The 25680-nt window shown below is 52.3% G+C and overlaps 3 protein-coding genes across 3 annotated transcripts in view; all 3 read right to left on the reverse strand.

The window, feature by feature from the left end:
- Nucleotides 1-2222: 2222 nt before the first annotated feature.
- On the reverse strand, nt 2223-6851 carry LOC126044607 (tubulin alpha-3 chain-like). The gene is made up of 6 exons (XM_049814520.1): nt 6751-6851; nt 6005-6324; nt 5659-5807; nt 3955-4910; nt 2519-2610; nt 2223-2401 (listed from the first exon to the last, which is right to left on the reverse strand). The coding sequence occupies exons 1-6, from the start codon at nt 6849-6851 to the stop codon at nt 2223-2225; spliced, it is 1797 nt and encodes a 598-aa protein (XP_049670477.1).
- Nucleotides 6852-13273: 6422 nt separating this feature from the next.
- UCN3 (urocortin 3) lies at nt 13274-13750 on the reverse strand. Its single transcript, XM_049813789.1, has one exon. The coding sequence runs from the start codon at nt 13748-13750 to the stop codon at nt 13274-13276; it is 477 nt and encodes a 158-aa protein (XP_049669746.1).
- A 7736-nt stretch (nt 13751-21486) lies between these two features.
- The window catches only part of LOC126044322 (collagen alpha-1(VII) chain-like), a 110148-nt gene continuing 105954 nt past the window's right edge, over nt 21487-25680 (reverse strand). Inside the window, exon 89 of the mRNA XM_049813751.1 lies at nt 21487-21581. Coding sequence (XP_049669708.1) covers nt 21487-21581 — 95 coding nt within the window. The remainder of the gene's footprint in view (nt 21582-25680) is intronic.

A 25680-nucleotide genomic window follows, 5' to 3' on the forward strand; every position in this document is an offset into this window, starting at 1 on the left:
AGAGGGAGTGTTCATAAGTCAATGGGAAAGGAGAACAGCTGGCTCCATGCTGAATTAAGTCTCTAGGTTCCCTGCTCATGGCTGTCGCATTATACTTTGTTGGGTACCATAGCCTCACATCCACCCTTTATTTCAGTGTTGGGCTCTGTCTCAAAGCAGAGTCAGTCTTTCCCCCCAGACCTCCTCTCTGCCTTGCAGCTTCAGCTGCCCTCTCCCCTGATGGGGGTATGATTCTGGAGATGTTCCCAAAGTGATGCATGGGGAGGTACAGCCAGGGCTGGTTAGAGGGATGGGGGGTTGTTGCTGTGTCCTATACTTGGAAGATGGAGGTAGAAGGAGCCCAGAGCTCATTGTTGGCTGCAGTTAGCCTGAAAAGCTGGGGTACTGACAGCATTAATGGGCAGTAGATGGACCCCTAGGAAGATCCCTGTTGGGCTGAAGCCTCCTCTGTGCTCAACTCACTGCTGTGAGATTGCCTGCCCTAAAGTGTTAGGCATGGCCCATTGCTCTTGCAGAGGCTGAGCATCAGACTACCTTCTGAGGTTGGTCCTTCTGAGGGTAGTAACCAGCTTCTGCCTCATCTGATGGGGCCTCTCCTTCATCTTCAGCTCTGCTAGAGCGGTGGAGCCCATGGAGATGCCCCAAAGATGACCAGCCCAAGGACTTTGGGGCTGAGTAGGTCTCCTCTCCACCCTGGGTGGCCACTTTCCACCCCCTGATTCCTGGGCACAGGGCCAACCCCCCTCCTGGGTTTCCAGTTGGTTGTCCCCACACCATGCCCCTCGCACCAAAAATAACCCTTCACAGGGCAACAGTAACTACCCCATTTGCCAAAAATGAGACTGTTCAGGGCTCGAAGATGCTTTTTGAAAGAGCAAAGATGACTTCTGTCTCTGCGCCCACAGGTAAATGTGCTGGGAAGTTTCCAAGCACGGCCCTGAGGGCTGCCACCTTTCCCTGGTGGCTCAATTCCCCACAGACATCTGGAAACCACTGGTTAAATCCCCCCAAAATGTGAGTGCCAGCACCCTGGGGTGGACACAGAGCAAGCGTCGCTCCCACTTGAAGCCACAAACCAACCCAGAATGGCTGAGCAAGGGCAGGAGAGCAGCCACATGCTCCTGCAGCTTGGAAAGCAATCAGCACAGCACCAGGACTCATGTAATTGGAGCAGCTGTTTATTACTGAAATCAATTACTCCAGTATGCCTGTCAGCACAGACCTGCTCCTGCCCTCCCACAAACACAGTGAGGAAGGGAAGGAAAGGATTTTCCTTGGAGGGAGCGTGATCCCATGGCTTTTGGGGAGTTGGCATCTCCAGCTTGATCACCATAGGCAACGCTTTGTCTTTTCCATGAATGGTGGATCATACAGACTCACACCCAAGAACAGCACACACTTAATTGCACAGTTTCAGCTTCATTTTTCCTACCCACATGCTGGAATAGCAAAGCTGGTCTCATAAAAAAAGGTCCACTAAACAGCAACACATGGAGCAGCCTGCAGCATCTGTGTTTCCACCACATCTCTCCAGCCCATTCACCACCATTTAATCAGTACTTCATTACTGCAATAAGGGTAGATCACAGGGGTCAGGGCAGATTTGTTCATTATTGTCCTGCAGGGAGGACACTCAAGATGCCCACAGAGCTCTGTCACTGACTTCTTACAAGGTCTTGGGCAAGTTCCTTCTTCCTTGGTGCTATCCAGCGGCACCTGCTGCCTCTTGCTTCCATCCCACAGCCCCAGTCCAAGCCAAAAGCTGCATCTGGAGAAGCAGAGCATGGTCCTCCTGGGGCCAATGGCAACGAGGCTGCTTAAGGGGGTTAGTCTTCAGTACAGGGGGACAGGGTCTTCATCTGGCTAGGAGACAAACTCTCTTATTCCATTATCACTACTGGGCCCCGCTTAGGGCCATCACACAGATGTGGTAGAAAGGATCCTTCTGCCATTGCATGCTGACAAGCCTGAAGCCCACGAGCATTCACAAAAATGCCCTGATGGAGCTGCAAGGCTGTCAGGGCAGTGGGCAGGACCATGCTGTGGCTGTAGAGATGCACATGGCCCAAATGGGCCAACAGCCAGACTTTCCCTCCACTCCCAGCATGGGCAAGCTGTGTACCAGCTCCCACCATACGGCTCTGCCTTCAAGAGCTATTGGGCACACAAGAAGATTTAAAACAAGAAAAAAAAAAAAAAAAGTACCTTTTGCTAGCCGGAGGTCAACCATCCAAGAATGCAGAGCGTTCAACAGGTCCATGGAGATTAAGCCTTTCCAGTATCACAAAATGAGATGGTCTAGATGCAACCTCAGGCCACCAGACTTGGTTCAGCCACTCTGGCTGCTGTGCCTCCCTCCTCAGCACCCAGCCTATGGGCAGTGAGATGACCTGCTTTGCCACTGGGCCACAAGAAGGGCAGACCATGAACCCCAAAACAGAACCCCTATCCCAGGACACCTGTGCTGAGCAGAAGAAAAGCTCCCACTACCGAAAAAAAATAATCAAGCAACCCTCACTCAGCTGCTGGCCAAGTACCCAGGAAAAGGAAGGCAGAGCTGGCATTGCACTTGCCCAAGCTACTTTTTCTGCTCTGTCCCCTCCTTCTTTGCTGGAGGGAAGTTTGGGCATCACTCTGGGGTTTGCAGCAGCCCTCCGCAGAGAGGCTTTTCCCAGCACATAAAACTGCATCTGGTGGGGCCAGAAGGTTCAAAGGAGGCACAGGAGCGCTCATTCCCTCTTCTGCAGTCATCACATTGCCAGTCCCACCAGTCCAAGCAGTATCACTCCCCCAGGCAGAGGGCAGCTGGAGGTGAGACAGCCCCCAGGAGCTCCCACCTTGTTGACCTTGGGACCTTGCCAGCCCCAGGAGCCCAGCAAGTGGAGACAGGCTTTAATAAATCCCCCCCCCCCCCCCGCCCCAGGTTGTTTAAATCTTCCTCCAGTGCAACCCAGAGCCAGCATTGTCAGCTCTTCAATTACAGCCTGACTGCAGATCCAGCTTCCCTACCACATCCCAGCCAGCTCCTTTTCTTGCATCACCTACTGGGATGAAAGTCCCCCGTGAGTAAATTACCTGCTGCAGTCCAGGGGATCTGCAGAGATCAAATTAAACCCCGCTTTTCAGTTCATTAGCTGTTTGCAGGGATTCTTGCAGCAATCACGTCTGGGGAACAGCCATCACCCAGCACAAGAGGGATGAAGTCTAATTGCAGAGACAGCTCCTTGCTTTAGAACTTAGAGCTAGTACAGGGTTTGGGTGCTTTTATAGGAGACTGACAGACAGCCAAGGTATTTGAATTCTCAACTCTAGTTAGACTTCCAGGCATGCCTTGCCCTGGCAGCAGGACACAGGTTGCTTTAGCAAGGCTCTGTACTGCAGCAGGACACCAGAGAAACTGGACCCCACTCTCTGCTACTCACTGGAGCAGAGAACAGCACAGAAACCCCACTGCCAGCTGTTTCAGAAAATGGACAGACCATGGGCAGCCAGTGCCCAAGCAGGGTTGTCACCCCAACATTTAACACAGCGGTTCCACCCCAGGGCAGATGGCTCACATCATGCTGTCACCCACCCCAGTTGGCAGGGCTCACCCCTGCAACTAGAAGCAGGTAAAACCTACAGGTAGGACTGCAGTGACCAAGGCAACATGGGAACCACCACCCTGCAGCCACCACACACCCCCACCCCACACCAAGGCCCCCCCATGAGCCATTTAGGCAGCACATCAAGACAGGAGAAGATGTTTTGCTGGTTACCATTTATTCAGCCAACACTGTGCACATACAAATCTTGACCAAAGAGTTGCTTTTGGCGAAGCAGCAGGGTTTCCAAGTCACATTTCCTCAGACCTAGCCTACAACTCCCTTCTCTGGAAGGAATTGCAAGACTAGCATACAAATAGCTCCATCCAAGCTGCCTTCCCACAGGTAAAAATATTATTCGTCATCATACTCTTCTCCATCTCCCGAGTCCCTTCCAACCTCCTCATAATCCTTCTCCAAGGCAGCCAGGTCCTCCCGGGCCTCCGAGAACTCCCCCTCCTCCATGCCCTCCCCCACGTACCAGTGCACAAAGGCTCGCTTGGCATACATCAGGTCAAACTTGTGGTCCAGGCGGGCCCACGCCTCCGCAATGGCCGTGGTGTTGCTCAGCATGCAGACGGCCCGCTGCACCTTGGCCAGGTCTCCCCCAGGCACCACCGTGGGAGGCTGGTAGTTGATACCCACCTTGAAGCCCGTGGGGCACCAGTCCACAAACTGGATCGACCGGCGCGTTTTAATGGCCGCAATGGCCGCGTTCACATCCTTGGGCACCACGTCGCCCCGGTACAGCAGGCAGCATGCCATGTACTTGCCACAGCGCGGGTCACATTTCACCATCTGGTTGGAGAACTCAAAGCAAGCATTGGTGATCTCCGGCACCGATAGCTGCTCGTGGTAAGCTTTCTCTGCCGAGATGATGGGTGCGTAGGTGGTGAGTGGGAAGTGTATCCGTGGGTAGGGCACCAAGTTGGTCTGAAACTCAGTCAGGTCAACATTCAGAGCACCATTAAATCTCAGAGAGGCGGTGATTGACGAGACTATCTGCCCAATCAGCCTGTTGAGGTTGGTGTAGGTAGGGCGCTCGATGTCCAGGTTGCGGTTGCAGATGTCATAGATGGCTTCGTTGTCCACCATGAAGGAGCAGTCTGAGTGCTCCAGGGTGGTGTGGGTGGTGAGGATGGAGTTGTAGGGCTCCACCACTGCTGTGGAGACCTGTGGGGCTGGGTACACAGAGAACTCCAGCTTGGACTTCTTGCTGTACTCCACGGAGAGCCGTTCCATGAGGAGGGAGGTGAACCCAGAGCCTGTGCCTCCCCCAAAGCTGTGGAACACCAGGAACCCTTGGAGGCCACTGCATTGCTCAGTCTGCAACACCAAGGAAGAGATTAGAAGGACCAAGTTGGAAGTATTCTAGTCTCCTTGGACTTAAATTAAGCTCAAGTACTATGTTCAGCTATCAAGTTTAAGGCTTTTTTTTTTTTAACTACTGCTTACACAGACCTTCCACTCCTAACAGGTGAGATCTTTTAGACACAGCAAACACCACTGCTTTTAAATTATCTCCTCTTTTAGGAGGAATCAAAGCCTGGTTTGAGTGACATATTGGGTCAGATAGGGACTCATGATACTAGCAGTCATGAAGATTAGGAAAAGTCTGAAAGCCACTAAGAGGTTCTACCTAAACCAAGAGTATCTTAGCATTATCACAGCAGTTCTGAGGGTCTACATGGGTGAAACCTTTTATTCCAGAGGCAACCACACAAGGGAGGAGAGGCCTAAGGGGAGACAGTAGCCAGAAGCTGAGCTGTGACATGGTTTGGGATGAGATGTTGGATCAGGACTGACACAGCAGACACTACACCCATTAGGAGAAAGCCATCTTGCCTAGACAAAACACAACTGCTTGTTTTCCTCCTTAGGCTGGGGGCATCTTTAGTCCCTCATTTTCCCCTCAAGTCCCAACCAGCAAGAAATACACCCACATGTATCCTGTCATGTTGTTCCAGGTCACAGTGGCATGGTCAAGCTGACCAAGATCTGCTTCGCATCCCTTGATGGCCAGGACAACAGCAACAAGACTGATAATACAGAAGACCCTCCACAGGGCTGTTACCATTTTACGAGTCCTGTCAACCACCAAGTCAATGGTTTCCTTCCCAATGGTGTAGTGGCCCCGAGCATAGTTGTTGGCAGCATCTTCTTTGCCACTGATGAGCTGCTCTGGGTGGAAGAGTGTGCGGTAGGTCCCAGTCCTTATCTCATCTGGAGGAAGTTGAGGTCTCATGAGTGTCACTGGCACAAGATCCACTGTCTACCAAGTTACTTGTACTAATTTAGATGCAGTTTCACATGGATGCTGGCAGCCCCAGCAACAGTTTACGTGGCCAACACCACCCTTCAGGTCAGAGAAGGTATCTTCCCCCCACCCCCATGAAGTTTGGAGACCTTCCATGACTTACCAATGACAGTGGGCTCCAGGTCAACAAATATTGCTCTGGGCACATGCTTCCCTGATCCTGTCTCACTGAAGAAAGTCCCAAAGGAAGATCCTGCTTGCCCTGAGGATGCAGAGATGATGATGCCATCTGGCTCAATCCCATGCTCTAAGCAATACAGTTCCCAACAGGAATTGCCCATCTGGACACCGGCCTGGCCAATGTGGACAGAAATACACTCCCTCTGCACGGGGATGGGAGAGAAGAGGAGGTTAGGAATGCGCACTGAGGAATTAGACCGAAGTTGGCACATCAGGGTGTCAATAGAGCATGTGGCCAACAACCTAAGGACAAGAAGAGCATTAGCCCAGCTCGGTGGCAGCCAGGACATTTTCTCCACAGCAGGCTCCCAAGAGCTGCTGAACAAGCAACAACTAAGCATTAGGCCTTCAGAGAGATATTGCAATCTCCCACCAAGGCAGATACAGAGATCAGGGCACCACAGTAGGTCCCTCTGCATCCCAGCGCTAATCAATACATTGCTCAACAGCCCTGTTCCCAGGAGCAGGCCACCAAGTCCAGCTGCTCATGGTTTCTTCTCTCTCTTCTGCTGATCCTGCCTTGGGGTAGAAGACAAGGCACAGACAGCCTTCCCAGGTACTTCACCTGGTGCTCTCAGCTTGGGAGGAGGAGGGAATGATTCAGCCCAGCCAGCATTAGACAGCAGTGCAAAGCCCCCCCCAAGGAGGTAGAGGCAGGCCTCCCCCCACCCAGACGGGCGGTAGCAGAAGACCTCTGCCTCTCTCTGATGGGAGAAGCCTGTGCTCTTGGGCTTCGAGTATTGACTGTCAGAGCAGTTTCTCATCTCCATTTAGACTAGGTACAGCCATGCAGGTTCAGCTGGCTGAAGACAGCTAGAGAGGATCCAGGCAATCATGGGCAGTGACCAATTCTTCATCTTCTCCACACCAGACTGGCAGTTGCCCCACGAAGCAACTGCTCTTGGCTTAAACCAAAGGGAATAGTCCCTGTGCAGAATGTGTGGCTGAGCTGTTGAACTGCTTGACACAGGAGGCTGTGAGAGCCAGGCTTTTTGTTTCAGAGACTGGAATAGAGACTCTCACAGAGGCTTACTAGGGGGAAAAAACCCAACCCAAAACCATATCCAATTTGGGAATCCCTGAGCTACAAGATAGAAAAGTTTCAGATGTGCTTAGCCTGCCCTCACCACCTGCTTTTAGCTGTGGCCTGGAGACCCAGAACAGCAACTCCAAATTACCTTTATGCAAGAAGCCTGGCACAGCAAGAACTTTACCAAGCAGAGACAGGGCAGCAACATCCTACACCGAAGCAGAGGGGCCTGCCCAGAGGACTGATATCCAATGTATCAGCCCACAGCCACCACTGCATTTCTCTTCCTACACAAACAGTCCCAGGACAGCCTTAATCCCCCACACCAGGGATGCTGAGCCAGTCTCCACAAAGACAGACCTTCATCCCCAGCTCCAGGTCTGCCTCAGCTCCACAGCAACATCAGACGGGCACCAAGCTCAGCCTTGTATCAGATGCCACCAGCAAGACCTTCAAAGTATCTTCACACATGAGGACAGGCAAGTCTGAAGGCATCTCAGCAGGGTAGTCCTCCCCAGGCCAGGAAGAGGTGGACACCAGGCTTCCAAGGCCAGCCCAGCTCTGGACACCACCAAGCACAAGCTCTGCACCCCCAGGAGCCCCTTCTCCAGGGCTCACATTCTTCTCCAGAGCCCACAACCACTTTCACCCCCAGGGAAACCCACAGCCAAGAGCAAGACACCTAACCCCCAGCCAAAAAGAAAAGCTACCTCCAGCTCCATCCTCCTACAGAGCTGGGAAGAACCAACCATGGCTGTCAGAGAGCAAACCCAAGCCCCACAGCTACTCACCATGGCTCTGCCCCACCTGAACTCCCCACCACAAACACAACCACCTCACTAAAAACACACTGCCTGCCTCCCTCTTGGCCCTTTTATAGCAGGTAGATGGTGCTAAAGGAATCCCTCCTCCTGAAGGCACCTGCTGCCAAAGGGTTCAGGTGTTTCTGCTCCAGGAGGAGTAGCAGCTGTGTGGGGTAATCAAGGTGCTCTGAAGGGCTTGCACCTGCAGAGCCACGGAGTTTGGAGTTTCTTTGGCTTTTAAGTACTCCTTCAGCATTGCTTTCCCCATGATGTCTAAGAGCGCTTTCTGTAAAATCAGGAACAGAGCTTTGGATGGGTTTTTTTTTTTGTGTGTGAGGAGTATCTGGGTTATTTTATTACTGTTATTTTTTAAATTTAAGAATTCTTATTTTAATTTAAGGATGCTCATTTTAAAGGTTTTCTTCAGGGCTGGAAATATGCTTTCTACTTTCCATCCCCCTTTTCCAAATGCAAACAGCACATCTGCTGAATCTGCTGGGAATGGACAGGAGTTGCAGGATGTGGATCCTGCCTTGGGGTAATGTCATGGGGTTGGAATGGCTTCTCCAGCACTGGTCCCACAAGAAAGCCAGGCTCTCCCAGTTCCAGGGCAGCGCTGGCTCATTGAACACAACCCAGCTACCCAGGCCATGCCTGAATTTTGCAGCATAGAATCACAGAATGGTTTGGGTTGGACGGGACCTTGAAGATGATCTAGTTCCACCCCCCTGCCATGGGCAGGGACACCTTCCACTAGACCAGGTTGCTCCAAGCCCCATCCAACCTGGCCTTGAACACTGCCGGGGATGGGGCAGCCACAACCTCTCTGGGCAACCTGGGCCAGTGCCTCAGCACCCTCACAGTGAAGAACTTCTTCCTTACATCTAACCTACATCTGCCCTCTTCCAGTTTAAAGCCATTAGCCCTTTTCCTGTTACTACAGACTCTCTTAAAAATTCTCTCTCCATCTTTCTTATAAGCCCCCTTTATATATTGAAAACCTGCAATAAGGTCTCCCCGGAGCCTTCTCTTCTCCAGGCTGAACAACCCCAACACTCTCAGCCTGTCCTCACAGGAGAGGTTCTCCGGCCCTCTGATCATCTTCGTGGCCTCCTCTGGACTCGCTCCAACAGGTCCATGGCCTCCTGATGTTGGGGACCCCAGAGCTGGACACCGTACTGCAGGTGGGTCTCACCAGAGCGGAGCAGAGGGGCAGAATCCCCTCCCTCGACCTGCTGGTCACGCTGCATTTGACGCAGCCCCAGACACGATCAGTTTTCTGGGCTGCGAGCGCACATTGCTGGGTCATGATGAGCTTCTCGTCAACCAACACCCCCAAGTCCTTCCCCGCAGGGCTGCTCTCAATCCACTCATCGCCCAGCCTGTGTTTGTGCTTGGGATCGCCCCGACCGACGTGCAGCATCCCTCTCCCTGGCCCCAGGCCATCAACAGTGCAGAGACCAGAGCTCTCCCCAGCCGGCCCTGTGGAGCTGGGTCCCACTGCCTGAGAGGAGCGCAGGACCTGTGTGCCTCTGGCACACTGGTGGGAGAGGGGACTTCTCTGTTCCTCAGTGCCCTTTCTCTAAAATAGGGATAATAGCTGTTAGGTGGCAAAACTTCATCAGAGATGCTGAGGCTGTTATGTGATGTGGGGTTGAGGGATGCCCTGGAGGACCTGGGACAGCTGTGGAGAGAGGTGACAGTATACGGCATAAGGCCAGGACTGAGAGGTACCAGTGAGTCCATCACATTGCAAATAGACAATGGTTTTATTTTCCATGCAGCATACACAGAAGCAAGAAACTCACTGACACGGGATGTCCCAGAGGCCAGAAATCTGAGTTTTAAAATCTGATGTAGACTTAAGACACGGGTACTGCCTCTATGGGAACTATTAAACCTCAAGGTCTAGTGCCCTGGACATGGGTTCCCAATTGTCCCACCACCCTTCTCAGGTTCAGTGGGAGGGTTGGGGTCTTCTGAGAAGGAGAGCAGAAAATGGGACTCTGCCAGGGCACAACCCCCAGAAAATGGTCAGGAAGGCCACAGTCCAAGAGTCAAAGCAAAAGCATGTGAAAGGGACATGGAGCAGAGCAAATCACATGTCTACCAGTCAACGGGTTTGGGGCTGAGAGTGGGGGCAGTTTCTCACTCTCCTCTGAAGAATGGGGTTGACTTTTGCATCTTAATGTACTCCTGTCCATGTCACAAATTGTGTTGAGGGGGATCCATGCAGAGCTCCTGGGTGGCTGGGGGTGGCTTTGTTCCTGGGTAAGCTGGTCACAGCTCCGCCTGACCCAGCTTAGAGCAGGACAGGACATCCCAGGAGTGGGACAGAACATTCCAAGAGTAGGACAGGACATCCCAGAAGCAGCAAAGGACGTCTCAGGAAGAGGGTCTCACGCCACCAGGGATGGTTCCCTGTAGGTGTATCTGCAGCCTGAAGTGCATATCACCCCCCTGCTTGGGTCTCAGCTCCTAACGTAATGCTCTGCAAGGCCGCCGTGTTCCTGTGCTCTCTGTCCCGTGGGGCATGAGCTAACTCTGCCCGCGGTCGCTGCTGGAAATTGGCTTTATTTTTCTAGCCAAGACCCCATGGATGTGAACGTGGGTACCTCCTAGTGCATTTTTGGCCAGATGCTCAATGTCCATTGAGTTACACTGCCTGAACCCCTTCCTCAGCATTTCTTATGCCACTGCAGCACCTCAGGTTTGCTCTGATGTGGGTGAAGGAGGCCTTGGAGCATTGGCACGTGCAGGAGGAGTAGGAGGATGAGGAGGTTCCTGGAGGCCAGGGAAGAGCTGGCTGCCTGGGGAAGGATTATGAAGAGGCTGGAAGGGAGCCGGCAGTGGAAGCAGAAGGATATGTTGGCCAGAGTGAGTGTGCAGTGGCTGTGCACCCATGACTGAGCAAACCACTCGTTTTGAGTGCAATACCGAGAGTTCCTGCATGAAATGGCAGGAAAGACCAAATCCACACCTGGCTTTTACAGAAATGAACATATCACCCCAAACAACAACACTGTCCTTCCCAAGCACGGCAGCCTTGGCTCCACATGCTCCCAGAGCCAGGTGGGTGCTGGTGGAGATTTCAGTGCTTCAATTTCCATCCAGCTTCCTCAGGAAATCTGGCTTCTCTGACTTCTGCCTGTATCTCAGCCCCTCCAAGCAATCCCTGGTATTGCTTGGCAGAGGTTGAGAAGGAGGATTAATTTTGGAAGGGTTTGGGTGTGGGTGAGGCTGCAGGGTTGCAGCTGGGGAGGGAGGATCTCTGCTTTCCCCATCACTTGCTATCGGCTGATATCTGCTGTTTCCATCTCAGCTTTGCACATGCAAGTGCAGCCTGGTGCCAGCAAAAACCTTGCCTCATCTGTTCCCATGGTGTCGCTTCAATGTTAATTGCCTTCATTAAAGGGGAGCAGAGGAAAGACCCAGCGTGAGCCCCAGGGATGTGATGTTTTGATTTCCAGGCACTAGAACAGGGCTGAGATGTTCCCCTTGTCTAACCTGGTGCTGGAAAAGGATCCCAACCAGGGCTGGTGCAGATTCCCCCTGGCACCTGGCGGTAGGGAAAAGCCCATTCCCAGCTTTGGCCAATGCTTTACTGGAGCTTACTGGGGAGCGCAGGGGAAAAAAACCTCTTCAGCACTCTGCTCGAAGCAGTAATTTCTCCCTCAGTTGTGAGCAAATCCCTCTGTTGCTCCTTGCTATTCCAAGGCTCCTCTAGATAGCCCTGTGCATCCGAAAGGCTGAGCCTGGACAACCTCGGGGCACCTCTGGACAAACCCACAAAGGGACAAGGGTGCATCCAGCTGGGTACCTGGCCAGGTCTGACCTTGCGCTTCCCTGCTTTGCCTGACCAGATCTGAGCAGGTATGTGTGCCTCAGTTTCCCTGGGTGTAAAATGGGGACAATGCCTACGTCGTGCTGAACGAGAGCTCAATGTACCCAGGGGGGATGGATGTGTAAGGTGTTGGGCTATAAAAATGCAGACAGCTATATACAGTGTACATGAAGGGCCGTATAGTCCAAGGGTACAGCAGACTGCAACAACTCACTGGGGCTGAATTTGGCTGTGTTGCCTCCTCTGGGTGGCCAGTGGGGAGGAGAGGGAAGGCTACCAGCTATGTCTCTGCAAATGGCTGATGGGTCCATGTGCCAACCCTTCAGCTGGAGATCTGTGCCTCATAATGTCCCACCTGGAATGCTCCCCATGGCCATGGCCTGGATGCGGCTGGTGGGACCTGCTTTCCTGCTCTTGGGAAACGTCTCCTGGGGAGGGAGGGCCAAATATCTCTCCACCTCCCATGCCTGCTACATGAAGGAATGGAGGCCAAGAGGTGCAGTTTCATCTTGGAGCTGGGCTGGGAGGTGAAGAGAAAGGGAGATTTAGGGGAAGGGATAAATAGTCCAAGGTGAAGGGGTGGGAGCTTGGTGAGCTGAGGCTCAGTGGAGGGTGGATAAGAGCGGGGTGAATGGGGACAGTCTGCGTATGGGGACCCGAAGTTGTAGCAGCTGAAAAACCAGTAGAGAGGTCTACCAGGAAAGGGACAATGGTGGAAAAGTGGGCAAGGTTAGACTGGGCAACATGGACAGACCCCATGTGGTGTGTCTGGAGCAACCAGGGAGGCACCTGCAACTCTTGGGGTCGAAACTCACCTGAGGCCATGAGGTGGCCCTGGCCAGGGCCAACTGGTGGCCTGGGGACACTCACGAAGGGCTGTGTGGATGGAGATGTTGATACTGTCCCAGCTGCGACTGCTGAAGGTGCTGGTGGGGAAAGGGGTGGTTGCAAGACAACCTTAAAACCTAGAGAATCCCCAGGAGGAGAAACTGGGAAATCCCTCTTGAGGTCCCCTGACCAGTGTTGCTTTTCCCTTCCCAATGCAGTGATGATTGTGCATAGGGACAGCTTGTGTATGGGGACTTGGGAGGGAGTGGGGTCTGGACCGTGGTGGGAAAAGGGCTGTGAGGTTGAGCTGGAGGGATGTTTTGGAAAGGCTATGGGCCCAGACACCCAACCGAGCACCCGGTGGAGGCGAAGGGAGAACAAAGCATGGGAAACGCAAGAGATCGTAGCTTTAATCATGGACCTTCCCAAGGTGACACGTCCCCTTGCCCTGCTGTGGACACGAGCCTCTTCCCCATGCGTGGAAATGTCAAGGAGGAGGGACAGAGGAGATCAGTAAGGAGAGAAGGAGGAAGAAGAGATATGAAAGTTAGGTAGCTCTATGGGTCAAAAATATACAACACTGATATCATACATGGCCGTTAGTCCCCTCTGGCCGGCAGGCTGGGGCTGGGCGGTGGCCCCACTCAGCCAGCCTTGCTCCGAGTCCCCCCTGCCCCATGGGGGGGGTCACTTTCGCCGCCCTATTTGGGCCATGAGGTGTGCATTGGCAGCGGCCTTTGCCCGCAAGTTCTTGGCTTTGGCGATGTTGAAGAGGATGTTCATGATGTTAGTGGGGACGTCGAGGGAGAGGGTGACCTTGGTGCGACGGTCGCTCTTGGCTCGGTTTTGGTACGTCTTCCCCTTCACCTGCGCCTGGGAGACATATTTGTAATGGCCTTCCCCCGGGAACGTCCTTTTCCCCATCTCTTCATCCACCGCGTCCCCCTCCTCCTCTTCCTCCTCCTCAGATGCCTCCACTGGCAATGGGGAGTCGAAGCTGCGCTTGTCCAAGATGGCATTTTCTTCTGGGTGGCTCTTCTGGGCTTCAGCGAGGGCTGCGTTGAGGCAGCTGAAGATGGAGGCGGCGTTGTAGAGGTGGAGAGCCCGGCCGGTCTCGGCGGCACAGAGGAGGGCGAGGAGGAGCAGCAGCCTGGTGTGGGGCATTGTGGTGGCCTGCCCAGTGGAAACAGCGAGGGGAGGGCAAAGATGGGCATGAGCTTCCCGCGGGGCCCAGGGCAGAGCATCGCTGTCCCGCCATCCTCCCACATCCCATGGACCTGGGTTGACCTCCCAGGTTCCCCTCAGGTCCCGTCTAATGGTTAGGGCAGGTGGGAATGAGTTGCCTTGGGGCCTCCTCCTCTAAGCTGCAACACCTCAGCCCTCGGTTTTGGGGTGCTGGGTGGGAGGTAGGATGTCCAAGGTGCTTTGCAAGGCTGCAGCCTCCATGGAGGGGAGGATTTGGTCATGCCTTTGCTGAAACACAACTGTGTGGTGCAGGAGAGCTGGTTTCTATTGTGGGTACCTCCTTGCCTGGGCCAATCTCACTGCAGTCCCCATGCAGCCCTCTCCACCTTGCTAACGCCTCCATGGAGTAACCATGGGTACCACCAGCTGCTGTAAAGGTAGGTTTTCCTTTCAGCTCCTCTCCAGTCAGCCTAAAGCCACCATGTTTCTGTGCTCTCCGAAGCCAGAAATTGTCCATCTACCTGCTCACACAACTCTGAAAAGGGCATGGAGGGTGGGGGACAGTCAGCCCCAGTGCTGGGAGGGTGATCTGCCACCTGTCCAGTGGGATGGCCCTATGTCCCCTCTCCAGCCCTGGATTGATTCTGGGATTGCCTGTTATCCCATGGCTCCATCCCCAGGACCCCTCTCCACCCTGGATGCAGGACAGGCTGCCCCATCTGATGGCACATTTGGGGCACAGTCCCCCTGTGGACAGCCCTGCCTGGGGACCTGGGGCACCTCCGATATCACAGCTCAGCATCATCACTCCCTGCTTGAAATACAGTCATTTTGGGGTCTCGCAGGGACTGAAAACTTCAGGATAACCCTCCTGCTCTGCAAAACCTCCCCGTCTCCGAGTCCCGTCTCTCCAGGAAGCGACCCATCTCCCTGTATACCCAACCGACTGCTCAAAAAGGCCACCAGAGATCTCTCGGTGGGGGTCTTTGGCCGTGTCAACGTCAGACAACTGTCCCTGGGGCCAGCCCCGAGGGCACAAGGGCCCTCCAAGAGCCTGGAGGCATGCTGGCATTCCCAATCCTTGGGCCCCATCTTGTGGCAACCACATCGCACGGCAAGCTCTGGCCTGGGGACAGTCCCCAGGGGTGCGGGACCCTGTCTGGAGCTGAGGTTTCACTGCTGGTTTGGAGCTGTGAGCTGCTAAGTTATTATTTCCCATGGGAATGGGAGCGTAGAGGGGTCAAGGAAGCTGGGAGAAGCCCTTAGGAAGCTCTTGCGGAGCAGGATGGCTCCTGCAAGTCTCCATGGATGTCTGTGTCTTGGGCTTAGTGCTGGGGATGGAGGCTGTGCCTTGCTGCAGGAGGGGCTGTGGGGTGGGGGAGATGTCCTCACGCTGATCCAAAATCAAATCAAATCAAATCACTTCTCCCCAGGAGCTGTCACCCTGGACCTGCTCTTCTGCCACTGAGCCACAGTCCCTGAAACTGCTGTCACCTTAACTCTGCCCTTCGCTGTCCCGTGGCGAGGAAGACCAGGGCAGGTTTATCCCCTTAACTCTGCCCTTCGCTGTCCCGTGGCGAGGAAGACCAGGGCAGATTTATCCCCTTAACTCTGCCCTTCGCTGTCCCTTGGAGGGGGGAGCTTGGGGCAGGTCATACAGGCAGGATTTGAGGGAGCCACTCGATTGCCACTTCTTTGCTTCACTCGCCCCTGCGTAAAACCCCACAGAGCTTCCCCAGGCAACAACCGTCCCCTTAACTCTGCCCTGTGTCCAGACGACGTGCGGCAGCCATGGCGCGACCCAGGCAGCACCAGCAAAGCCGGCGCTGTAGGATGGGGGAGGAAAACCCTTCCCAGGCACATAACTCCCATGTGAAGGCGATTCAGGGCCAAAACTCTCCTTCCTTCAGCCCCGAATCAGACATTTTAATCCTGGGACTTAGATTTTGCTTGAAAAAGCTTAACGGAATGAAGATCTTTCTCCCACCCCAAAATCTCCCCCTTTGCAGCTGCATTTCAGTCCCAGACGAAGCAGCTCTCCCCCCACCCCAGCAAACTCCTTGCAGCCCCTGCTAGCAGGATAGGGAGCTTGGGGGGGTGAATTTAGAAATTGCTAAATTTCTCGCCCCTGCCTGCGGCTCCTGCTTTCCTGGGGACACTGTTTGGCCCTGAGCTGCTGGATGGAGAATGGGAACAGCACCGACAGCCCTTGCAGAGCCAGTACCGGCTGCTGGGAGAGAACTGAGCTGGTTTGAGCTGCCACTGCCCTCTCCAGAGCTGCGGAGCAGCATCTCCACCTCGACTCTCCCCGACAGCTCTTTCACCACCGGCTGGAACAGGTGGCTTGGTCCCACAGCCAGCTCAGGCTTTTTCTGCTTAGCAGAACTCTTTAGGGACTTCAGCCGAGCGAGAGGAAAGGCAGAGCAAAGGTGGCTGAAAAGCATCCGCACCCAGCACCTGGTTTCCTGGTCCTTGGCTGTGGGGTGGATATCCTGACAAAAAGAGCAAAAATCAAGGCAAAGCAGCAGAAAAAATGCAGCGTCCACGTGTGCTGGCCAGAAAGCAAAAGCTGATTTTTTAAATTTTTTTTCCATGGTTGTTTTGTGCCCAGGCATGCCAGAAAGGTTTTTCTGGACCAGAAAGCAAGCTGGAATTGGGTTTTTCTCCCCTCCCCACCCTCCCCCAAAAAAACAGGAAAAGAAGAAAACCACCTGCAGCAGATCCGAGAAAGTTGGACTTAAATCTGCCGCTGCCGGAGGGTGACCTGCGGGTGCCATTCCCCGTGGGTGGAAATTGCCTGGATGCCCATGAACAATTTACAGGCATTATATTGAGATGGTGCCGACAGCCACGGCAGGACCATTTGTATCGGCTGAAGATCTGCCTCTCAGCTTTAAAAGAGAAAAGTCAATCGCTCCGGCAAGGCAGCTCTGCAAACTGGGACAAAGCTATTTGCTGCTTATCACGGGCTCCTCGGCATGGGATTAAGTTCATTTTTTCCCCATCAAAAAGTAAGTCTGGAATAAAATAATACTGTGGGCGAGACCTGTAGACTTTGATAACTCTTTCTGTCTGATGCCGCCTCCACTTTCCTAATGAATCCCTCCTGATGATGCTGATTCCCAGGGCTCCAAAATTCAAGCTAAGCCTGTGGGGATGGGGCTGTGCCCTCCTCTCCTCCCCATCCCTTTAAGCACAGCAGTGATTTGTATCCCCACATTTCGATTTCCCAAGATTTCCAAGCTCTACCCATGCTGCCCAGCCTGATCTGCCTCCAAAAATTGTTATAATAATAAAAAAGATATTTGGTTAGGAGTTAGGAGGGAGGGTGGGGGGAGACTCTTAACACAGTATCTTGAACTGCTTTTCCCTATCCTGCCTTTTCTTTTTTCTTGCAGAGAAATGTGGGACCTGATCTCTCAAGGAAAGCACTGAAATATTTAATGCTTGTGCAAATGAAGCCTGCTGCTGGTTAATAAATGAAATCCAGGTACTCACCTGGTAGTCCTCGTTGGTCGGGATGGGAGGGGGTTGCTGCGGTCTCACTCCAAGTACAGAGGCATCAGGCGCGTTCCCCTGAACTTCTGCACCCTCGCTTTTCTTTTATTGTTATTAAGAGGGCTGTGATATTTTTTCTCTCTACGGAAACGCTTTTCCCCTCCCTCGTGTATATATAAAAATGAGCGATCACGGGGTTTGAGTCGTAACTCCAGACGTAGAGCCTTCGTTTGGGCATGATTTCATTAAAATGAAATCAGAAGGAGCTGGCAACGTCATGGGGCTGCGGTGCCTCTCCCCATTCAGAAGAAAAAAAGGGGGGGGGGGGGGGGGAGAAGACATCTGAACCTGACAGCCTGGTGAGAGTCACCTGAAAATGGGGCTGTCGCCAACACCGGGACTTTGCAGGATCATGCAGACACACTTTCCCCCCGCTCCTCCAGGTAGCCAGGCACTTGGTGCAAGGATATTTTAAATGCAAAGATTTTTATGCCCCCTAAGGATGCCTGTTGGGGTTTTCAGTGTTGATTAACAGTGTTATCCCAATTAATGTGTTTCTATTTGAAGAGTGGGGCTGGTGCAGCAGCTTGGCAGGGTTTTGCCCTGGGCCACTGCTCATAACCCCCATCCACAGCAAGGACAGACTTGCCCCACTCACACTGCTCTGCCCTCTGCCTGGTTTCCCATCTCTGGGGGGTTTTGTCCTCCCATGCAGGCAGCGAAACCTGTGGAAGATTGAAATTTTGTAAAACTTCTTCCAGGATGTGGTAGCACAGTCCCAGGTGCAGCACGGAGGTAGGGATAATGTGTGACTCGGAAAAAAAAACCCCTCAAGCTCCCCAAACCCACGGAGATCGGTCCAGCAGAACTTACTCAGATTGCACCGAGACAGCAGCAAGGCAGGAAACCCTCCCAGTCTGGGCTCCCAGTAAGACTCTGATCCTGGTGTGGTCAGAAAGAGATCTCCTGCAATACCTCATGGCACTGGTTTGCAAGCAGAAGTGCTTTGTGCTCTAAAGAGGATGGGGATGGAGACCTCCCTGCTGGGAACGGGGGTTGCTCTGTGTGATCTGGGGCTGAGACACCCAAAGAAGTCAGGTCTTTGGTGGAGGGTCCTTCCAACAGCAACTGCAGATTTGTGGCTGGGCTGAGGGCTCCTGGTGGCCCCAGGACCCTACTCAGCCCTGCTTGGTTGTCAGAGCTCCTCTCTGAAACCCGCTTTGAAATGCCGTTGTCACCTTCTTCTAGCAAAGGGCTGGTGGTGTGCGGTTATGCCTGGAAAGGGACATATCCTACCAAAAGTGGAGAAAATCTTCTGGGCAACCCCACAGAAGTTAACAGCAGCCAATAGTGACCCTGGATGGGCTCCAAGTTAGGATGGGGAGATGTTCTCTCTTGGACCACACACCAGCGATGGTCACAGCAGCTCCTTTGGAGAAAAGGAGCCATGACTGTGGATATTTTGGATGAGCATCTTTGAGCTTCTCACCCAGCTCCTGAAGATGCTGGCCATTGTCTGAGAGGCAGTGACTGGTAACGCTGAGCGGTCCCCTTTGGCTTCAGTCCTGGGTAGAGTGTTTTCCCCTTAATCACCTCCAGCTGTTGGCTGAGACACATCAGGATCCACCGCTCCAGCAATTCACTCCTCTTTCATTTTCATTTGAAGCTTTCATCTCCTGGACGGAGGTTTTCTTTTCCCCTCCTTCACTGAGACCTGGAAGGCGGTTTGGTTATCCAAATCTTTGGAGCCTGTGGTCATATTTTTGGGCAAGCAAACCTGCTTGCAGACTTCAGTGCAAAGAGCTCGGTGGGAAACTCCATTAGATGGACTTCTTCCCATCAAGAATGAGAGAAATCACCATCTGGCCCGCAGTCCTCGCTCCTCTCCCTCTGGCAAATGCTCGTGGGCTCATTTATTGCAGTGGGATGAGCTTTCTCTAAGGGCCGCAGGGTCCCTGGAGCTGATGAAACCCTTGAGCTCATGCTCTGCAGTGAAGAAGCAGTGATAGATGAGAGCTATTTCCAACCCATCCCTTGGGGTGGAGGTCCATTAAAAATGATTTCCCCTTGTGCTCGTTGCAGATGCGCGAGTGCTGATTCTCAGCAACCTTCATCTTCCCCCTTCTTGGCTTGTGTCCTGCCTTTCCTCAACCTCCACAGGGTAAGAAGGGCTTGAGTCAGCACCATTACGCAGCAGCTTAATTAGTGTGGTGGACCAGGGGACATCGCAGGGCAAGGCCTGAAGCTTAGCAGGAGTTCTTTAACTAGCTTTTTAACATATACGCAATTCTTTGGGTGGTGCTAAGTTTCACCCAGGTTTGACTCAACCCGGGTTTGACTACCCATGGAAGAAGGCTTTGTGCCTGGGGTGGACAGCGAGGGCTTCACCAGCATTTCTCTCCTATTGTGCCTCCTTGGAGAGATGTGTTTTGCATCCTTTTGCTTCTTGAGGGCTGCAGATACTTGCTATCATCCTTGCAGAATGCTCAGGAGACCCTTGGGCTCTGTTTAGCTCAGACCACTGATAGCTCTGCATGCTTCAGAGCTGGTTAAGGATTCACCTCCCCTGATTTTGTTGGTCTGGGGATAGAAGAAGGGGGTTGGGCACCTAAATATGTGTGGGATGGGAGCTCTGGGTGCTAACCTGCCTTGTGGGTATTTCATGAAAGATGTGTGGGGACTCAGAAAGTGGGTCCTCCCCTGCCTACCAGAGGGGGATGTCTCCATCCCATGCCCTGCCATCAAGTCCCATTGGGGTAGAGGAGCAACTTAAAAGGGCCAGGAGAACCGCTGAACATATCTCTGGTGGCATTTTGGACTTAACTGTCACCTGCTCAGCCAAGAGATCAGCTAAGGAATATAAAAGATGTGGAAAGGTTATTGCTTCTGGCATTTGGGCATCCCCTGGCCCCAAAGGCAGGGCAAAACTGGTACCCCAGAAATCAAGGCCTGGTGCACCCCTCTGACGCAAGGACCTGGGATCCCTGATCACCTCCAGGAGTTTCAGGTCGTCAGGCCACAAGTAAAGCCCTGCTATTGCCAGAATCACTGGGTACCTGTGATCGAGGTACTTGGGAAAGGGAATATATGTTAGGGAAAGATGTGATGTCAATATAGATTAATGAAGCCTTCCTAAAGCCCACTTTCTCCCAGAGGTGATGGGGTCTTTAACTTATTTCAGTGCATCTCCAAAGTGAATTAAACTGTATGAAGACTATAGCTTGGTACAGGGTAAGGTCTATTTAGCTGCATCCACACAAGTGACGGCTGCTCCACTTTTACAACCATCCCATCCCTTGTGGTGGTCTTCTCTTACTGAAGCTTTCCCGGGTTTGAGAGGAGAGGGTGTGTGATGGAGGGATTCAACCTTTCCTGGTTGGTGGCTGCAACGACGTGACCCAGGGACATTGGGAAAGGGATGACCCACATACTAGGATGTCCTGTAGGACTTTGAGGGGATGTTTGTCAGTGTCAGCTCCCACTAGGGCTCTTTGGTGTCTGCAGCTACTGCTGCAGCCTTGCATGGGAGGATGACAAATACAACTACCCACCTCCGGCATGGGTCTGTCTTCACATGATTGGGGTTGAACCTCACCCCACTTGACTGAATTGGGTGGCAGTGGAGCTTAAGGGTCTTGGGACCAGGGCACAAGGGCAGCCTGAAAGACAGGGAGGCACTCAGTGCTTAACAAACTCCTTTCCTGGGCAGCCGTGCTCGAGACAGATTATCCCAGTGGCTGCAAAGATGAAAAGCAATCAAAGTAACCCTAAAGACACACTACATTTGAAGGAATGGTGTATACACATGGGTCCCCCTCAAAAATCAATCCTGCTGCCAGAATGATGCATATAAATTTGAGTCTATTTGGTTTTTTCCTGCAGATGACAAAAACTACCTGAGAGAGAAGCTGGAGCATGGAGGTGAATGTGTTTCCCATCATTCAGCAGGTCACCACTGGATCCAGGTGGTGAAACCCATCTCCATCTCCTGAGCAGATACTAGGGTGTATTTCTGTTTTATTTAACCATAAAATGCTTTGCTCTTGGGAAGGGTTGGTGCACGACAATGTTCTTGTAGGAGGCAAATCCGCACGCCAGACATGGAGTCTTCACTGTGATTTTATTAGGGGAAAATGGGAAAGGGAAGGCAGCGCCTAAGAAAGATGAAAGAAGTCGAACTGCCTGATTCATCCCTATCAGTCTGCTTTAAAACCAAACTAGACTGTTTTAGCTGGCTGGCTACTGCGGCTTGCAGATCCCTGCTCCAGTCTTTGGTTTTGCAGAGGATCAGAGAGGAGATTTTGCTGCAAAACTGAAAATGTCACGGCATGAAAATTACCCCGGCTGACCCTGACGACGGAGGGAGCCATACTACAAACCTCCTGGGGCACCCATGGGAGCCGGATGGCGGCAGACGGGACTCAAACTCCCAAAAGTTTCTCCCCAGATTACCAAACTTATGAAAAATGCAGGCTTTGTCATGAGCATCCTCGCACGTCTCCGTCATGCATCTGTCTTTTCAGGAGCAGGACACCTTCTCACCTCTCCACAGCCTCTCTCGCTCTTGCTAAGCTCAATTTCCTTCTGTGAATCATCATTTAAAGCCCAAATGTGGGCAGCTGAAGAGGATATTATTAAAGTTTCATCACTACAACAATTCCACTACTGGGAAAAATAAGACACAGCGACTTGTGGTCATATCACACCAGAAGCCTTGAATGCAAAAAGCATGCCCCAAATACCAGCACAGAAGTTTTGCCTGGCCCAGGGAAGCAAAGGCAATGTGATGCGAGATCGTGTTTACTGCTTCCAGTACCAGACTTGCATAAAGGAGTTGGTCACGGATGCGCTGTAGGTCCACAGAGGGGCATAAGAGAGTTTTCTGGTTTGCTTTGCCCCTTCTTTAATAATCTCTAAACTTAATTTGCATTTTCACGGCTGCAGAGGGAAGAGGACTTTGCTGTGATATGAGACTGCCCATCTCCCATCTCTCCATAACCCTACAGCGAACGGCCCTTCCTCTCCTGTGAGGCTGTTTTTTGGTGGGTTTCTCTTCCCCATAACCCCATTCTGGGGGTGATTTTCACTCCTTCCAACGGCTCAGCAGCAGCAAGACCCTGCATGTCTCTCCAAGGTGGCTGTAGAGCAGGGACTGGGGGTTGGAAAGCCCTGTCACTTCGAGCTGGGACCTCAGCAGAGGGAGAAGAGGAGCTGGGGACATGGAATTTGTTAGTTTTGCAGGGGTTGAATTATTTTGCCTTTCTTGCCTTTTTTTCACCTTTTTGGGCCCCGAGCCTCTTGCTGCTGCCGCAGGGTCACAGGGGATTTACAGCCCTGGTTGTACGCAGAGCACTTGGCTGCCTGTAACGAGCAGTTACCCGCCCCACCTTCAGTGTTTCATGTTCCTGGCAATTAATTAACTCTGCTTTCAGCTTTCGATGCAAATGTAATATCAGAAAACCTCTTTGGGATAAAATGTGCTGGGGCTAATTTGCAGATTGCTACGTACTCTTCTCCAAGAATCGCTTGGGCCAAACCCAAAGACCAACTTCACCACTGACAGCCTTCAGGCATGAAATAAAGCTCGGTTCTTGATGTTTTCCCTCCAAAGGAAGAAAAGAAAAAAGCAATGGAGATGAAAACATAACCTTAAATCCTCCATATTGCCTTCCCCAAGTATTTTCTACAATGTTTTTATCTGCTATCTCTCTGTTGCACCTCCTACCCCTTCTCCAAAGAGGTATTTGCACCTAACTGTACACATGGTATGTGCCTGCAGCTATGTGGGCATCACATCTCTGGTTGGAAGGAAACATCTAAAATCAAGAAAAAATGGAAAGGGAGGCAGCAGGAGCCTGGATCCACACGCAGGAGCGGTGCTGGCCTCGGGGCGTTTATCCTGATAGCAGGTCAAGACATAAAACCTATTTATACCCTATGGAGTGAAGTATAAAAAGACCTGCTTCTCCTTTTTCCTGCCTTGATAAGCAGGGATTGATCCCACTGGTAAGGCTACAGCAGCTGGACGAGGCGGGTGGGAGACTTTGCTCAAGAAGTGCAATGGTTTCTTCCCTACAGATGGGTTATATCGCTCCTCCGGCATTTCTGTGCCACTGGGATCATGGCCGTGGGTTGGCCCCTTGGCTTCATGATCCATGAGGAGGTGCTTAGGGTGGTTTCAGGGGCAGGGTGAGTCACATCTGGGGGATGCAGGGCCCATTGGTGCTGCTCAGGGCTCAGGGTGCTGGGCTAAGGGATGGCCAAGGCCGTCCAGAGAAAGCCCGAGGGATCCAATGGGATTTACTGGGGAAGTTTGGGGTGCAGAATGGGGCAGGATGGACAGCCTGAGGCAGCTCCCACAGGAGCACCGGCTCCCAGATGTGGAGAGTTTCTCCTTGCTTTTCCTCCTAACCCACAGGGCAATGATGTCAGGGGCAAATTCATCCCCATTTTTGCTCCTGCTTGTCCCAGCTCAGATGAGCAGAGCTGCCTTTCTGGCACAGAAGGTTTTTCAGGCTTTTTCAACATTTTCCCTCCTTCTCAAGGGTGTTGTGGCTGTTGGGTTGCAATTCCACCTTTGCAGTGGGCAGGGGATAGTGCTCACCAGCAGCCTCCCAGCGATGCTGGCAAGAGGCTCTATATACCAATACAGTGATGTAGTGATTACTATTGCTCCAAAAACCAATGGATATCACCCAAAAGGACTGCAGACAGCACACAAACCTCCGCCACGTCCCATAGAGCCGGAGCACAGAGGATGAGGTGGAGGCTTTTGCAAGATGGACTTGCTGATGCTCAGGTCCAGCCCTGCATTAACTCATGGCTATTTGCCTCCGCAGCATCTCCAGAGCCTAAATTACTCCTGCTCTAAAAATATGCACAATTAATTAACCTAGCTGAGTGCAATTCAGGCTGGTGACATGGTTATGAACTTTTTTGTTGCTTTCAACTCCGTCAGGAGCAAAGACAGAGGCTTTTGTCAGCTCCCTCCCAAACAGCCTGTCCGCTCCAATCTCCTGGACGCAGACAGAGGATGCTGGATGATGCTCGGGGCCCAGCTGTCAGCACTGGCGGCCATTTCAGGGACTGTATCATTATCAAATTACTAAATTACGCTGGCCCAGCCTCTTCATCTCTCGCGATCCATTTTCTTTTGTCAGGGTTGCTAAGGAACTGCCCGCGGACATCAGATGCCGCGATGAGGCGAGTTTTTCCTCTCCACAACTCCTCGCAAGACTTTGCTGGCTGGATGCACAAGAAACCCCCTCCTGCAAAGGGGCTGAGCGTGCTCAAGCTATAGGTGCATGTATACTCATAGATGCAGACCCGTGGGCTCCACTCTGGAACCGCGTGATCTGTACGAAACAAGTGATGGGGTCACTTGCGCTCCAAAATTGCCCTCCACTTTGCAAAGTCCGCAAGGATTAGTGAAGCTGGTTTTATGTGCATTTGCATTAAAGCCTCAGCTCTTTGCATGCTCAGGGCTGACTGCTTGTAGTGATGTTCTTTGCTTTCTAAGGCCTTTCTCCAATGTGTGTTCAGGAATCTTCTGGCTTTGCCCTGTTTGGAGCAGCCCCAGCTCCCTGCGCCTGGAAAGCAGCCGGCTCGCCAGCAAATCATTCAGCCCTAAAAGTCTCCCCCACCCTGCAATCAAATAATTTCAAGAAACTCAATTAGAGTGATATGACATTTCCAAGGAAACACCGAGGATGCATTCCGGTAATATTTTGGCCCTGCCAAAGCGGTTCAAGATGGCAAATCAATAGTAAACATTTAAGGCTAGATGTATTAAAAAAAAAATCAAGTTATCAATTTCCCATTATGCCTCAGCTCCCAGAGCACTGGGAAATTCAAGCTGCATTTAATACACCTAGTAGAGGACTGAACAGCTTGATCTTATATACTTGCCCACAATATTGGTTTTCACTTCTCAAGTCTTCCAGCTGCTTTGCAAATATGAATTAAGTCTCCTGGCTCCCTGGTAAGCTGCTGCTTTGGCCTGTGCCATAAGCACGGTTTATGGTGAAGGGTCTTGAGCCAAATCACCCCCACTGAGAGACTGCCCCTCTCCTTTGGCTACACCTTGACCATGAAAAGCCAAAAGCTGTCAAGAAATTCTGCACGTAGGGTGGTGAAGTCCTATTTTAAGTGATGTCACTGGTCTTAAAAGGAAAACTGGAGGTCTTGTCCCATTTATTTGGTGTCTGGGAATAATGAAGTAGAAAGAGAAATTCCTCATGTTCTCAGGCAGGTCTCAGGTCCCCCAGGTCCATTTGCTCACCTACAGCTGCCTCCAGATCCTCACTGTGCTGCTGGTTCACAGCTATAAAAGTGCTCTTCATGCAATTACTATTGCTTCTTGCCTCCTTACATGACTTGATGTCAACTTAACATGCCTGCCAAGGGATTAA

The sequence above is a fragment of the Accipiter gentilis genome, chromosome 11 (genome assembly GCF_929443795.1).
Source record: "Accipiter gentilis chromosome 11, bAccGen1.1, whole genome shotgun sequence".
Lineage (NCBI taxonomy): Eukaryota > Metazoa > Chordata > Aves > Accipitriformes > Accipitridae > Astur > Astur gentilis.